This window comes from Salvelinus sp. IW2-2015, unplaced genomic scaffold, assembly GCF_002910315.2.
Source record: "Salvelinus sp. IW2-2015 unplaced genomic scaffold, ASM291031v2 Un_scaffold1971, whole genome shotgun sequence".
Taxonomy (NCBI): domain Eukaryota; kingdom Metazoa; phylum Chordata; class Actinopteri; order Salmoniformes; family Salmonidae; genus Salvelinus; species Salvelinus sp. IW2-2015.
Genome location: NW_019943324.1, coordinates 60,299 through 78,169, shown reverse-complemented (window position 1 = coordinate 78,169; position 17,871 = coordinate 60,299). Strand labels below are relative to the sequence as shown.

General features: G+C 44.1%; 1 protein-coding gene and 1 pseudogene across 1 annotated transcript in view; one reads left to right on the top strand and one right to left on the bottom strand.

Moving 5' to 3' along the window:
- The window catches only part of polr1d (RNA polymerase I and III subunit D), an 18,726-nt gene extending 12,845 nt beyond the window's left edge, over positions 1-5,881 (bottom strand). The window contains exon 1 of the mRNA XM_024139978.2: positions 5,781-5,881. Within this exon, the coding sequence (XP_023995746.2) occupies positions 5,781-5,879 (99 nt within the window). The 5' untranslated portion in view covers positions 5,880-5,881. The remainder of the gene's footprint in view (positions 1-5,780) is intronic.
- A 42-nt stretch (positions 5,882-5,923) lies between these two features.
- The window catches only part of LOC112072587 (vesicle-associated membrane protein 7-like), a 14,045-nt pseudogene continuing 2,097 nt past the window's right edge, over positions 5,924-17,871 (top strand).

Genomic DNA, 17,871 nt, shown 5'->3' with positions numbered 1-17,871 from the left:
GTACTCTACCCTGAAACCTTAGTCACTAGCGGCTACACCCGGTACTCTACCCTGAACCTTAGTCACTAGCCGCTAACACCGGTACTCTACCCTGAACCTAGTCACTAGCCGGCTAACACCCGGTATCTACCCTGAACCTTAGTCACTAGCCGGCTAACACCCGGTACTCTACCCTGAACCTTAGTCACTAGCCGGCTAACACCCGTACTCTACCCTGAACCTTAGTCACTAGCGGCTAACACCCGGTACTCTACCTGAACCTTAGTCCTAGCCGGCTAACACCGGTACTCTACCCTGAACTTAGTCACTAGCGGCTAAACCCTGGTACTCTACCCTGAACCTTAGTCACTAGCCGGCTAACACCGGTACTCTACCCTGAACCTAGCACTAGCTGGCTAACACCTGGTACTCTACCCTGAACCTTAGTCACTAGCGGCTAACACCGGTACTCTACCCGAACCTTAGTCACTAGGCGGCTAACACCTGGTACTCTACCCTGAACCTTAGTCACTAGCCGGTAACACCGGTACTCACCTGAACCTTAGTCACTAGCGGCTAACACCTGGTACTCTACCCTGAACCTTAGTACTAGCCGGCTAACACCCGGTACTCTACCCTGAACCTTAGTCACTAGCCGGCTAACACCCGTACTCTACCCTGAACCTTAGTCACTACGCGCTAACACCTGGTACTCTACCCTAACCTTAGTCACTAGCCGGCTAACACCGGTACTCTACCCTGAACCTTAGTCACTAGCCGGCTAACACACCGTACTCTACCCTGAACCTTAGTCACTAGCGCTAACCGTACTCTACCCTGAACCTTAGTCCCTAGCCGGGTAACACCCGGTACTCTACCAGAACCTTAGTCACTAGGCGGCTAACACCTGGTACTCTACCCTGAAACCTTAGTTCACTAGCCGGCTACACCACTCTACCCTGACCTTAGTCACTAGCCGGCTAAAGTCACCCTACCCGAAATTGTCTAGCACGTACTCTCACCCTGAACCTTAGTCACTAGCCGCCTAACACCTGGTACTCTACCCTGAACCTTAGTCCACTATGAGGGGTCAATAACACCTTTCAGAAGTTGACTCTACCTCTAGAACCTATATGTATCAAATGACTTATGATCTCGACTTAACAGCCTAGTCTATCTTCTACACCATGATGAACCTTAAGTCGCCACTCATGCAAGCTAACACCTTGGTTACAGTCGCTACCATCGGCAACACCTAGTCACTCTAGCCAGAGCTAACACCCCATGTAGGCAGCTGGTGACTCGTTTACCCCATTACTATCCCTCTAATGTCACATAGCTGCCTATACGAACATCGCCCCAAAAACAATCTGTCTATCTCCCACATGCTGGACCTGCACGGGCTAGGGTTAGGACCAACACACACATGCATGTGGCATCAACTCTATCAAAACCCACTCGAACACCACTTAGTCAATAGCTAGAGCCGACTATATTGCACCAATAGTTACTTCTATCACCCTCGTATATAGCCGTATACGTTGCTTTATCCTCAACATTTTGTTCAGGTCCATACAGACACCTTATTCCAAAAAAAACTGAGTTACTACTACCTCTTGAACCTATAGACACCAGATCCGTCCTCTAACACACTCTGTAAAACTCTACGCCCTAGCAAATCCACATTATGTTACACTCACCCGTAAGCTAACACCACTAAAAGTACTATCTAACCGGCTGAACTCTAGTAGTCACTAGCCGGCTAACACCCGGTACTCTACCCGGAACTTTAATTTAACCTTAAACCTTAGCACCATAATTTGCAAATAAATTCATTAAAAATCCTACAATGTGATTTTCTGGATTTTTTCTCTCTCATTTTGTCTGTCATAGTTGAAGTGTACCTATGATGAAAATTACAGGCCTCTCTCATCTTTTTAAGTGGGAGAACTTGCACAATTGGTGGCTGACTAAATACTTTTTTGCCCCACTGTATACTGTTCAGTTGTCAGCATACATGGATACACAGACTTTATTCAAGGTCAGTGGAAGGTCATTAGTAAAACAATAATGGTCCAAGCCGGCTGCCCTGCGGTACACCACACTCAACTGAATTTGCATTAGAGAGGCTTCCATGAAAGAAAACCCTCTGTTCTATTGGATAGGTAAGTGTCCAGCCATGATAAGGCAAATGATGTTAATCCATATAGGGTGCTTTTATTCTTCTTGTGCAGCGTAATGACCTTTGCCTCCCTCCAGGCCTGAGAGCACACTCCGTCTTCTAGGCATAGATAGAAGATGTGCCAAATAGCATCGCAATGTATTCCACTACCAACTTGATAACTTACCATCCAAGTTCAGTTCCAGGTGGTTTGTCCTAATTCATAGATAGCAAATATATTTTTCACCTCTTCCACACAAATTCAAAACTACAGCGCTCAGCTTTCATTATTTTGATCCGTTATGCAGGAATATGAAGGATCAGCATGTTGTTTTGTATGTCATGCCTAACTTTGCTAATCAACAAAAACATGATTAAAGTGGTTGGCAATATCAAAGGGTTTTGTTATGAATCAGTCTCAATGAAAGATGGAGCCGAGTTAGCATTTCTACCTAGCTACTCCTTTTTACTATCATTCCTTAAAAAATGCATCGTTATTCCATAGAATCGTTTCTTCTTTTTGTTTAGTTACGTGATTTCTCTGTACGTTTGCCAATCTGCTGTGTTGCCAGATTTATTTTCCATTCCCATATCATCATCCCGCTCAGTCAATACAGTTTTTCAATTCATCATGTATCCATGGGGATTTGGTAGATCTAACAGTCCGTTTATTGATGTGTGCCTGTCAGTAACCTGAAGAAGCAGTTTCATAAATGCTTTAAGTGCAGCGTCAGATGTTCCTATTTACATATCAGACCATTCTTTCACATCTTCAACATAGGAATCATTGCAAAAACCTCTAGTATGATCGGTTATACACTATATTAGGCCCAGTCTTTGGAACTTTGGTTTTCCTAGATATGGCTATTATATTATGATCACTATGTCTGATGGGTGTGGATTCTGCTTTAGAGAAGATTTCTGCAACATTAGTAAAGATGTGGTCAATACAAGTGGATTATTTAGTTCCTGTGCTGTTTGTAACTACCCTGATAAGTTGACTGATGACCTGAATCAGGTTCCAGGTTCCAATTCACAATTCCAAATCACCCAGAAAATATACTTCTCTGTTGATATCACATACATTATCAAGCATGTCAGACGTTATCCAGATACTGACTGTTAGCACTTGGTGGTCTATAGCAGCTTCCCACCAGAATGGGCTTTAGGTGAGGCAGATGAACCTGTAGCCATATTACTTCAACAGTATTTAACATGAGATCCTCTCTAATCTTTACAGGAATGTGACTGAATATAAACAGCAAAACCTCTAGTATTTATACAGTGTATTTATATATAGCTCACTAACATATATCCTGCTGTATATATCATTCCTAGTATATCTACTGTAAATATTGTACACAGATTGTAAATACACACACACTCTCTGTCTTTAGAATATACCTTCCTGTATTATTCCACTAACCCTACCACCCCTCCCCTAATTAGAGTAAACTAATAAACAATAACAATTAGGCTTCTACTTCCAGCTTATACATACTATACACATTTTACAGACACAATCTATTTTACAACAGTTATATTTGATTTGTTTTTGGTCCTGGCCTTCCTCTATATCTGATGTCCATCCAGTTTGATTTTTATTTGTAACTGTGCTATTTCATAAAAGTTCTGAACCTATACTACCGTTCAAAAGTTTGGGGTCACTAAGAAATGTCCTTGTTTTTGAAAGAAAAGCATATTTTTTGTCCATTAAAATAAACATCAAATTGATCAGAAATACAGTGTAGACATATTTAATGTTGTAAATGACTGTTGTAGCTGGAAACGGCTGATTTTTAATGGAATATCTACATAGGTGTACAGAGGCCCATTATCAGCAACCATCACTCCTGTGTTCCAATGGCACGTTGTGTTAGCTAATCCAAGTTCATCATTTTACAAGGCTAATTGATCATTAGAAAACCCTTTTGCAATTATGTTAGCACAGCTGAAAACTGTTGTTCTGACTAAAGAAGCAATAAAACTGCCCTTCTTTAGACTAGTTGAGTATCTGGAGCATCAGCATTTGTGGGTTCAAGTACAGGCTCAAAATGGCCAGAAACAAAGACCTTTCTTCTGAAACTCGTCAGTCTATTCTTGTTCTCAGAAATGAAGTCTATTCCATGTGAGAAATTTCCAAGAAACTGAATATCTCGTACAGCGCTGTGTACTACTCCCTTCACAGAACAGCACAAACTGTCTCTAACCAGAATAGAAAGAGGAGTTGGAGGCCCCGGTGCACAACTGCGCAAGAGGACAAGTACATTAGAGTGTCTAGTTTGAGAAACAGACGCCTCACAAGTCCTCAACTGGCAGCTTCATTAAATAGTACCTGCAAAACACCAGTCAACGTCAACAGTGCAGAGGCGACTCCGGGATGCTGGCCTTTTAGGCAGAGYTCCTCTGTCCAGTGTCTGTGTTATTTTGCCCATCTTAATCTTTTCTTTTTAATTGGCCAGTCTGAGATATAGCTTTTTCTTTGCAACTCTGCTGGCCCTTGAATGTACACAGAGAGCTAACAATAATATGCATGTCAATCTCTCCTGGCTCAAAGTGGGGGAGAGATTGACTTCATCACTATTTGTATTTATGAGAGGTATTGACATGTTGAATGCACCGAGTTGTCTGTCTAAACTACTAGCACACAGCTCAGACACCCATGCATACCCCACAAGACATGCCACCAGAGGTCTCTTCACAGTCCCCAAGTCCAGAACAGGCTATGGGAGGCGCACAGTACTACATAGAGCCATGACTACATGGAACTCTATTCCACATCAAGTAACTGATGCAAAAGTAACCGATGTGAAATTGCTAGCTAGTTAGCGGTGGTGCGCGCTAATAGCGTTTCAATCGGTGACATCACTCGCTCTGAGGCCTTGAAGTAGTGGTTTTTGTGGAGCGATGGGGGTGACTGTTGTTGATGTGTGCAAGGGGTCCGGACTAAAGTTAAACTGTTACACAAACAGTAGTTAAAAAAAAAAAAAACTTATGGAACAGTGGGACTGTGAAGCACACACACACACACACACACACACACAACACACACACACACACACACAACACACACACACACACACACACACAACACACACACCACACGTTGTACTGTAGATATGTGGTAGGTGGGGAGAAGTGGCCTGAGGGCACACAGTCTGAATGTATTGTAATGTTTAAAAAATATATAAACTGCCTTAATTTTGCTGGACCCAAGGAAGAGTAGCGCAAACACACATGTAATGGGCTTTGAATAAACTAAATATAATGGAAACACTGCCCCCAGTGGACTGCTTTCTAAATGACAGGTTGTTGTACAGTCAACCTCTTGCCGGTTAAATGTACGAGTTGTCAAAACAAACCCTAGATAACTGGCAACACAGGCAGCATGGATCAGGCTCAATTAAAATAAGTATGTACATTGTGTATTTGAGTTAACAGTGCCTGGTCTGACATAACGCTACTGTAGTCAAATCACGACCAGTGCCCGTGAGTCTTCTTCCACACGAACCGTGGAAAACTGCCAATACACGATGAGGCTGCAATAGCCGAATTATGGCACCACATGAGAACAATTTCAGACAACTATTCAGAGGCATATTTTCATGCCCTAGTCGCTAAACTAGTTAGCAACACTTACCATCTCCAATACCGATTTCTTTTCTCCATCTACCCCCGCCATGCTTGAAAAAAAACACTCGACTACAACGTTTCCTGTTTCGTCGCGTAAATGTGACATACATTAAAAAATCATGTGACTTTGGTCAGACACAACCAGGAAGTAGCTGTACACCAAGAAGTGTAGTTCAAAATTCCGCATGCATATTCATCGTAAGGAAGCAAAAAACCACATTTCCCTAGGTGGAACCAGATAAAGCTTCTGATGAAGGGTCTGGGAAAGCAGAAGTCAGTCGAGAGGATTAACGTAACAGTTGTTTTAATGTTGAAAATACATCGTTTTGAAGACTGCTGAGCATCGCAGGTATGCATCATTATGTGTTATTGTATATTACTGCTAACAAAACCATTTATATTGTCGTATTATTGCTAACTATGATTTGTCATGATGATCGCAACCTTAGTTACCCAGGATGCATACGGCAGTCTTTGTTAACGTCATTGTTGTAATTTATGCTAACCAGCCATCAACACACTTAGCTAGCTCCTTTCGTTTTATTCAGAGTGACAATGGTAAAGTTAGCTACGGTGGTGAATCTCTTGCTCATGCTACCCGATGTCCGGCAGGCAGGCAAACGGCTAGCTATTGCATTGGGTTAGCTAACGTTAGTTAGCTAGTTAGCAACATGTCAGTGTTGTTGGTCTCAACAGTGTTGTTGTAGACTTGTCTACTATTCGTTGCCTACCTTGCCACTAGTTTAGTGGTGAAAACACGTTAACCCACCATCTCTCTATCCCTCTCCCTCCTCATAACTTTTCTCCTCCCTCCACCCATCTATCTCAGTGAATCCCTGACCAGCTGTCCTCCCTGACCGTGTCCACAACCATGGCGATCCTGTTTGCGGTTGTTGCCCGCGGCAGTACCATCCTGGCGAAGCATGCGTGGTGTGGCGGTAATTTCCTGGAGGTGACAGAACAGATCCTAGCTAAGATACCATCCGAGAACAACAAGCTCACCTACAGCCATGGCAGGTAGGGTTAACACTCAGACAGCCACACCTGGAGTTGGATAGTCCTGTTCTACTTGTACTGTATGTATGTTAGTGAGACCGTGAAGATCAAATCTGACTGAGTATCTGACTGAGTATCTTGTCTTCTCCTTCAGCTATCTCTTCCACTACATCTGCCATGACAGAATCATTTACCTCTGTATCACTGATGATGTGAGTATACAGGCTTTAGTTTTCATGTGTGTGTGAGAGACAGAGTATATAGTGTTCTTTGGTTTACAAAGCTAAATGTATCTGAATAACCTGCCATTCTATATGGGTGTGCTGCAGGATATATATTACAACTGTGTGTAACCCCCTAGAGTCGATGTCCACACACCCGTAAACATCTAATTAGCATGATAGGGTTGAGTCCTTACAGGGGGTGAGGGTTGAGTCCTTTAGAGGGTGAGGGTTGAGTCCTTTAGAGGGTGAGGGTTGAGTCCTTTAGAGGGTGAGGGTTGAGTCCTTTAGAGGTGAGGGTTGAGTCCTTTAGAGGGTGAGGGTTGAGTCCTTTAGAGGGTGAGGGTTGAGTCCTTTAGAGGGTGAGGGTTGAGTCCTTTAGAGGGTGAGGGTGGAGTCCTTTAGAGGGTGAGGGTGGAGTCCTTTAGAGGGTGAGGGTTGAGTCCTTTAGAGGGTGAGGGTTGAGTCCTTTAGAGGGTGAGGGTTGAGTCCTTTAGAGGGTGAGGGTTGAGTCCTTTAGAGGGACCACACAGTAATCTACCCTGCAACAAACCCTTAAGCTCATAGCCCGCTACCACTGGTACCTAACCCTGAACCTTAAAGTCACCATAGCCGGCCTAACCACCCGGTAACCTACCACTAACCACCCTGGGCACCAAACAAAACCCCTTAACACAGTTCATTTCCCCCACTAGACCAGGCCTAAACACCCCGGTAACCCCACCCTAACACCTGACCCTAGTCAACATAGCTGGCTCAACACCGCTCCACCTACCCTGAACAATCATAGTCCCACTAGACCGGTAACACCCGTATCACTAAGCCCCAGCACACCTTCAGACACAATAGGGGATAACCACTGGTACCTCCAAAACTACCTGAACTTGTCACATTAAGCCGGACCTACAACCGGCTACACTCACAACATCTCATAACAACCGAACCCTAGTGTCAGAATCACACTAGCCGGCCTTAAATACCGGTACTCACTACACCCACTGAACCTTAGTAACTAGCCGCGCTAACAAACCTGGTCACTCTAACCCCACCCACCTGACCCATTAGTCACAAAATAGCTGGATAAACACCAATAGGTACTACATAAAACCCTGAACCTTAGTCACAATAGCCAGGACTACACCTGGTACATCCCTACCAACTGCCTTGTCACTAGCGCTTGAAACGGTACTCTAACCCTGAACCATTTAGTCACTAGCCAGGCTAACACCTACGGTACTATACACTCATGAACCTAGTCCACATAGCTGGCTAACACTGGTACTACCTACACACTGACCTTAGTCACTAGCCTGGGCTAACCAACCTGGTTACTCTACCTGAAACACTTAGTTCATAGCCGGCTACACCTGGTACTCTACCCTGAACAGCCGCGTAACCCGTATACCGAACTATCACTAGCCGTTGCTAACACCCTGGTACTAACTACCCTGAACCTTAGTCACTAGCTGGAACTACCTGAGTACTAAATACACACTAGAAACATTAGTCAGTCACTATGCCGGCTACACTGACCGTAACTAAAACTACCACTGAACTTAGTCACTAGCCGAGACTAACTACCGGTACTCTACCCTGAACCTTAGTCACTAGCCGGCTAAACACCCGTACAATACTACCCTTGAACTATTCAGTCACAATAAGCACGGCTAATACCACAGGTACTCTACCCTGAACCTATAGTCACTAGCCGGGAATACTCATACAACCTAGTCCGGCGTACCCCAGAAACACTAACCTGAACCTTAGTCACTAAGCCGGCTAACACCTACGGAACTAAACTACCCTGAAACCTGAGTCACTAGCGGCTAACACCCGGTACTCTACCCTGAACCTTAGTCATCTAGCCAGGCGTAACACCCAGGTACTTACTGAACCTTAATACACTACTGGCACACGACCTCCTACAGTCCCTAGGGATGTAAACACCTGTAACTTACCAACTAACTATGTCACTAGCGTCGGCTACACCTGGTATCTAACCCTGAACACTTACGTCACTACGCCAGGCTACACCTGTACTACTACCTGAACCTTAGTCACTAGCCGGCTAAACAACCGTGGTACTCTACCTACGGAACCTTAGTCCACATAGCGCATAACACCCCCGTAACTACTACCACTGAAACTTATATGTATACTAGGGCATGACTAACACCCAGGTATCTAAAACCCCTGAAACTATAGTCACAATAAGCCGGCTAAACCAGGTACTCCAAACCACTGAACCTTAGTCATACATAGCCGTCTAACACCCGGTACTCTACCCTGAACCTTAAGTCACTAGCAGGAAAAACCCGACTCATACCCTGACCATTAGTCCTAGCCAGCATAAACACCCGTACTCTACTCGACTGAAATTATGTTCACTAATGCCCCCGGGCTTTAACACCGGTATACTAAACTACCCTGAACCTTAGTCACTAGCCGGCTAACACCCGTACCTACCTGACCTTGTACTAGGCTAACACCTACCACCTGAAATTAGTCAATAGCGAGACTTACACAACAGTAACTAATACCCTTGAACCTCAGTCACTAGCCGGCTACAACCCGGTACTATACCTAAGTGACCTTAGTTTCACTAGCCGTAAACCCGGACACTCTACCTAGAACTTATCCACGTAGCAGGCTTAACACCCGGTACTTACCTAAACCTTAGTCATAGCAGCAATAAACCAATGGTACACTAACCCTGAAAACTTAGTCCACTAGCCGGCTAACACCCTGCTACTAAACTAACCCTGAACCTTAGTCACTAGCCGGCTAACACCTGGTACTCTAACCCTGAACCTTAGTATAGAACGGCTACACCTGGTACTCCTACCCTGAACCTTAGTCACTAGCCGGCTAACACCCCGTACTCTACAACTGAACCTTAGTCATAATAGCCGGCATACAACCCGGTACTCTACCCTGAACCTTAGTCAACTTAGCCGGCTAACAACAACGGTACTCTACACTGAACCTAAGTCACTACCCGGCTAACCCGTACTTCTAACCCTGAACTGCTTAGTACCAGACGGCTAAAAACCCGGTACTCTACCCTGAACCTTAGTCACTAGCCGGCTAACACCCGGTACTCTAACCCTGAACCCTTAGTCACTAGCTGGCTAACACCCGGTACTCCTACCCTGAACCTTAGATCACTAGCGGTAACACCTGGTATCCTACCCTGAACCTTAGTCACTAGCCGGCTAAACCCGGTACTTCTACCTGAACACTTAGTACTAGCCGGCTAACACCTGGTACTCTACCCTGAACCTTAGTCACCTAGCCGGCTACACCCGGTACTCTACCCGGAACTTTAATTTAACCTTAAACCTTAGCACATAAAATTGCAATAAATTCATTAAAAATCCTACAATGTGATTTTCTGGATTTTTTCTCTCTCATTTTGTTGTCATAGTTTGAAGTGTACTATGATGAAAATTACAGGCCTCTCTCATCTTTTTAAGTGGGAGAACTTGCACAATTGGTGGCTGACTAAATACTTTTTTGCCCCACTGTATACTGTTCAGTTGTCCGCATACATGGATACACAGACTTTATTCAAGGTCAGTGAAGGAGTCATTAGTAAAACAATAATGGTCCACCGGCTGCCCTGCGGTACACCACACACACTCAACTGAATTTGCCATTAGAGAGGCTTCCCATGAAAGAAAACCCTCTGTTCTATTGGTAGGTAAGTGTCCAGCCATGATAAGGCAAATGATGTTAATCCATATAGGGTGCTTTTATTCTTCTTGTGCAGCGTAATGACCTTTGCCTCCCTCCAGGCTGAGAGCACACTCCGTCTTACGGCATAGATAAAGAGATGTGCAAATAGCATCGCAATGTATTCCACTACACAACTTGATAACTTACCATCCAAGTTCAGTTCCAGGTGGTTTGTCCTAATTCATAGATAGCAAAATATATTTTTCACTCTTCCACACAAATTCAAAAACTACAGCGCTCAGCTTTCATTATTTTGATCCGTTATGCAGGAATATGAAGGATAGCATGTTGTTTTTGTATGTCATGCCTAACTTGCTAATCAACAAAACACTGATTAAGTGGTTTGGCAATATCAAAGGGTTTTGTTATGAATCAGTCTCAATGAAGATGGAGCCGAGTTAGCATTTCTACCTAGCTAACTCCTTTTTACTATCATTCCTTAAAAAAATGCATCGTTATTCCATAGAATCGTTTTCTTCTTTTTGTTTAGTTACGTGATTTCTCTGTACGTTTGCCAATCTGCTGTGTTGCCAGATTTATTTCCATTCCCATATCATCATCCCGCTCAGTCAATAATTTTTTTCAATTCATCATGTATCCATGGGGTTTGGTAGATCTAACAGTCCGTTTATTGATGTGTGCCTGTCAGTAACCTGAAAGAAGCAGTTTCATAAATGCTTTAAGTGCGCGTCAGATGTTCCTATTTACATATCAGACCATTCTTTCACAATCTTCACACTAGAATCATTGCAAAAACCTCTAGTAGTGATCGGTTATACACTATATTAGGCCAGTCTTTGGAACTTTGTTTTCCCTAGATATGGCTATTATATTATGATACACTATGTCTGATGGGTGTGGATTCTGCTTTAGAGAAGATTTCTGCAACATTAGTAAAGATGTGGTCAATACAAGTGGATTATTAGTTCCTGTGCTGTTTTGTAACTACCCTGATAAGTTGACTGATGACCTGAATCAGGTTCCAGGTTTCCAATTCACAATTCAAATCACCAGAAATATACTTCTCTGTTGATATCACATACATTATCAAGCATGTCAGACGTTATCCAGATACTGACTGTTAGCACTTGTGGTCTATACAGCAGCTTCCCACCAGAATGGGCTTTAGGTGGGCAGATGAACCTGTAGCCATATTACTTCAACAGTATTTAACATGAGATCCTCTCTAATCTTTACAGGAATGTGACTGAATATAAACAGCAAAACCTCTAGTATTTATGTGTATTTATATATAGCTACTAACATATATCCTGTGCTTATATACATTCCTAGTATATCTACTGTAAATATGTACACAGATTGTAAATACACACACATCTCTGTCTTTAGAATATACCTTCCTGTATTATTCACTAACCCTACCACCCCTCCCCTAATTAGAGTAAACTAATAAACAATAACAATTAGGCTTCTACTTCCAGCTTATACATACTATAACACATTTTACAGACAATCTATTTTACAACAGTTATATTTGATTTGTTTTTGGTCCTGGCCTTTCTATACTGATGTCCATCCAGTTTGATTTTTTTTTGTAACTGTGCTATTTCATAAAAGTTCTGAACCTATACTACCGTTCAAAGATTTGGGGTCACTAAGAAATGTCCTTGTTTTTGAAAGAAAAGCATATTTTTTGTCCATTAAAATAAACATCAATTTTGATCAGAAATACAGTGTAGACATATTTAATGTTGTAAATGACTGTTGTAGCTGGAAACGGCTGATTTTTAATGGAATATCTACATAGGTGTACAGAGGCCCATTATCAGCACACCATCACTCCTGTGTTCCAATGGCACGTTGTGTTAGCTAATCCAAGTTCATCCATTTTACAAGGCATTGATCATTAGAAACCCTTTTGCAATTATGTTAGCACAGCTGAAAACTGTTGTTCTGACTAAAGAAGCAATAAAACTGCCCTTCTTTAGACTAGTTGAGTATCTGGAGCATCAGCATTTGTGGGTTCAAGTACAGGCTCAAATGGCCAGAAACAAAACCTTTCTCTGAAACTCGTCAGTCTATTTTGTTCTCAGAAATGAAGTCTATTCCATGTGAGAAATTTCCAAGAAACTGAATATCTCGTACAGCGCTGTGTACTACTCCCTTCACAGAACAGCACAAACTGTCTCTAACCAGAATAGAAAGAGGAGTGGAGGCCGGTGCACAACTGCGAAGAGGAACAGTACATTAGAGTGTCTAGTTTGAGAAACAGACGCCTCACAAGTCCTCAACTGGCAGCTTCATTAAATAGTACTCCTGTCCGCACAGGCAGCAACACGGAGCAATTGGGCCAATTGGATTGATGGGCAACGCCTAGACAGAGACTTCCAAAAGCAGATCGATCGTTGACTGTGAGTTGAGTTTTTTTCTATTTATGAAGTGAGTTGAACTGGACATCTGTAGTCTACACGACTCGATGCAGACGGCTGACACTCCAGCTCTCCACAGTCTCTGGCAGTCTACTAGCCCTCAAGTCGAGGCAGCAGTGAACTCCGAGTACTTAGCGTTGAGCAGCTGTAGTGATGAATCTACTGTCAATCACTGATTGAGAGGTATTGACATGTTGAATGCACGAGTTGTCTGTCTAAACTACTAGCACACAGCTCAGACACCCATGCATACCCCAAGACATGCCACCAGAGTCTCTTCACAGTCCCAAGTCCAGAACAGGCTATGGGAGCGCACAGTACTAATGACCATGACTACATGAACTCTATTCCACATCAAGTAACTGATGCAAGTAACCGATGTGAAATTGCTAGCTAGTTAGCGGTGGTGCGCGCTAATAGCGTTTCAATCGGTGACATCACTCGCTCTGAGGCCTTGAAGTAGTGGTTTTGTGAGCGATGGGGTGACTGTTGTTGATGTGTGCAGAGGGTCCGGACTAAAGTTAACTGTTACACAAACAGTAGTTAAAAAAAAAAACTTATGGAACAGTGGGACTGTGAAGCACACACACACACACACACACACACACACACACACACACACCAACACAACACACACACCACACACACACCACACACACCCACACAACGTTGTACTGTAGATATGTGGTAGTGGTGGAGAAGTGGCCTGAGGGCACCAAGTCTGAATGTATTGTATGTTTAAAATATATAAACTGCCTTAATTTTGCTGGACCCAAGGAAGAGTAGCGCAAACACACATGTAATGGGCTTTGAATAAACTAAATATAATGGAAACACTGCCCCCAGTGGACTGCTTTCTAAATGACAGGTTGTTGTACAGTCAACCTCTTGCCGGTTAAATGTACGAGTTGTCAAAACAAACCCTAGATAACTGGCAACACAGGCAGCATGGATCAGGCTCAATTAAAATAAGTATGTACATTGTGTATTTGAGTTACAGTGCCTGGTCTGACATAACGCTACTGTAGTCAAATCACGACCAGTGCCCGTGAGTCTTCTCCACACGAACCGTGGAAAACTGCCAATACACGATGAGGCTGCAATAGCCGAATTATGGCACCACATGAGAACAATTTCAGACAACTATTCAGAGGCATATTTCATGCCCTAGTCGCTAAACTAGTTAGCAACACTTACCATCTCCAATACCGATTTCTTTTCTCCATCTACCCCGCCATGCTTGAAAAAAAACACTCGACTACAACGTTTCCTGTTTCGTCGCGTAAATGTGACATACATTAAAAAATCATGTGACTTTGGTCAGACACAACCAGGAAGTAGCTGTACACCAAGAAGTGTAGTTCAAAATTCCGCATGCAATATTCATCGTAAGGAAGCAAAAAAACCACATTTCCCTAGGTGGAACCAGATAAAGCTTCTGATGAAGGGTCTGGGAAAGCAGAAGTCAGTCGAGAGGATTAACGTAACAGTTGTTTTAATGTTGAAAATACATCGTTTTGAAGACTGCTGAGCATCGCAGGTATGCATCATTATGTGTTATTGTATATTACTGCTAACAAAACCATTTATATTGTCGTATTATTGCTAACTATGATTTGTCATGATGATCGCAACCTTAGTTACCCAGGATGCATACGGCAGTCTTTGTTAACGTCATTGTTGTAATTTATGCTAACCAGCCATCACACACATAGCTCTCCTTTCGTTTTATTCAGAGTGACAATGGTAAAGTTAGCTACGGTGGTGAATCTCTTGCTCATGCTACCGCGATGTCCGGCAGGCAGGCAAACGGCTAGCTATTGCATTGGGTTAGCTAACGTTAGTTAGCTAGTTAGCAACATGTCAGTGTTGTTGGTCTCAACAGTGTTGTTGTAGACTTGTCTACTATTCGTTGCCTACCTTGCCATAGTTTAGTGGTGAAAACACGTTAACCCACCATCTCTCTATCCTCTCCCTCCTCATAACTTTCTCCTCCCTCCACCCATCTATCTCAGTGAATCCTGACCAGCTGTCCTCCCTGACCGTGTCCCAAACCATGGCGATCCTGTTTGCGGTTGTTGCCCGCGGCAGTACCATCCTGGCGAAGCATGCGTGGTGTGGCGGTAATTTCCTGGAGGTGACAGAACGATCCTAGCTAAGATCAATCGAGAACAACAAGCTCACTACAGCCATGGCAGTAGGGTTAACACTCAGAAGCCAACCTGGAGTTGGATAGTCCTGTTCTACTTGTACTGTATGTATGTTAGTGGAGACGGTGAAGATCAAATCTGACTGAGTATCTGACTGAGTATCTTGTCTTCTCCTTCAGCTATCTCTTCCACTACATCTGCCATGACAGAATCATTTACCTCTGTATCACTGATGATGTGAGTATACAGGCTTTAGTTTTCATGTGTGTGTGAGAGACAGAGTATATAGTGTTCTTTGGTTTACAGCTATGTATCTGAATAACCTGCCATTCTATATGGTTGTGCTGCAGGATATATATTACAACTGTGTGTAACCCCTAGAGTCGATGTCCACACACCCGTAAACATCTAATTAGCATGATAGGGTTGAGTCCTTCAGGGGGTGAGGGTTGAGTCCTTTAGAGGGTGAGGGTTGAGTCCTTTAGAGGGTGAGGTTGAGTCCTTTAGAGGGTGAGGGTTGAGTCCTTTAGAGGGTGAGGTGGGAGTCCTTTAGAGGGTGAGGGTGGAGTCCTTTAGAGGGTGAGGGTTGAGTCCTTTAGAGGTGAGGGTTGAGTCCTTTAGAGGGTGAGGGTGAGTCCTTTAGAGGTGAGGGTGAGTCCTTTAGGGGTGAGGTGGAGTCCTTTAGAGGGTGAGGGTGGATCTTTAGAGGGTAGGGGTGGAGTCTTAGAGGGTGAGGGTGGAGTCCTTTAGAGGGTGAGGGTGGAGTCTTTAGAGGGTGAGGGTGGAGTCTTTAGAGGGTGAGTGGGTCTTTAGGGGTTAGTGAGGGTGAGGGTGGAGTCCTTTAGAGGTGAGGGTGGAGTCCTTTAGAGGTAGAGGGTGAGTCGGGTGAGGGTGAGTCCTTTACGGAGGTCAGGCGGAGTCCTTTACGGAGGGTCAGGGCGGATCCTTTACGGAGGTCAGGGGAGTCCTTACGGAGGGTCAGGGCGAGTCTTTACGGAGGGTCAGGGCGGAGTCCTTTACGGAGGGTCAGGGCGGAGTCCTTTAGGAGGTCAGGGCGGAGGCTATATACAGGGTGTTACGGTACAATGTGGAGGCTATATACAGAGGGGTACAGGTACAGAGTCAATGTGCGGGGGCAGCGGTTAGTGGAGGTAATTGAGGTAATATGTACATGTAGGTAGAGTTAAAGTGACTATGCATAGATAATAAACAGAGAGAAGCAGCAGTGTAAATAGTCTGGGTAGCCATTTGACTAGATTGTTCAGGAGTCTTATGGCTTGGGGTAGAAGCTGTTTAGAAGCCTCTTGGACCTAGACTTGCTCTCCGGTACCGCTTCCGTGCGGTAGCAGAGAGAACAGTCTGACTGGGGTGGCTGGAGTCCTTGACATTTTTTAGGGTCGTCCTCTGACACGCCTGGTATAGGAGGTCCTGGATGACAGGAATCTTGGACCTAGTGTACTGGGCCGTACGCACTACCCTCTGTTGCCAGGTCTGTTGGGACTGTAGTGTCTGACTCTCTTAACTGTCTGTCTGCTAGGACTGCAGTGTGTGTTTGCCTGTCTGTCTGGACTGCAGTGTGTATTGTCTGTCTGTCTGTTGGGACTGTAGTGTCTGATTGTGTTACTGTCTGTCTGTCTGTCAGGACTTTGAGCGGTCACGTGCGTTCAGCTTCCTGGGAGAGGTGAAGAAGCGTTTCCAGACCACGTATGGTTCCAGAGCTCAGACAGCTCTTCCTACGCAATGAACTCAGAGTTCCCTCCACTCTGATGGCTAGATGGTGAGAACACACACACAAACACACACACCACACACACACACACACACCACACACACACACACACACACACACACACACAACACACACACTCCTTGATCAGATGTTGAGTTAGTTCTCCTCCACTCTGGCTACTCCGATGACGAGAACCAACGTGTAATGTGGTAGTGAGTGGTCAGAACAGGCTGTGAGACAGCGTTGCCAGGTGTACATTTCAGCTAGATCTCTCTCACACTCACACACCCTCCACAAATTTATTGTGTGCCTTTAAACAGCTTGGAAAATTCCAGAAAATGATGTCATGGCTTTAGAAGCTTCTGATAGGCTAATTGACATAATTTGAGTCAATTGGAGGTGTACCTGTGGATGTATTTCAAGGCTTACCTTCAAACTCAGTGCCTCTTTGCTTGACAATATTGAAAAATCTAAAGAATCAGCCAAGACCTCAGAAAACATATTGTAGACCTCCACAAGTCTGGTTCATCCTTGGGAGCAATTTCCAAACGCCTGAAGGTACCACGTTCATCTGTACAAACAATAGTCCGCAAGTATAAACACCATGGGACCACGCAGCCGTCATACCGCTCAGGAAGGAGACGCGTTCTGTCTCCTAGAGATGAACGTACTTTGGTGCGAAAAGTTCAAATCAATCCCAGAACAACAGCAAGACCTTGTGAAGATGCTGGAGGAAACAGGTACAAAAGTATCTATATCCACAGTAAAACGAGTCCTATATCGACATAACCTGAAAGGCCGCTCAGCAAGGAAGAAGCACTGCTCCAAAACCGCCATAAAAAGCCAGACTGCGGTTTGCAACTGCACATAGGGA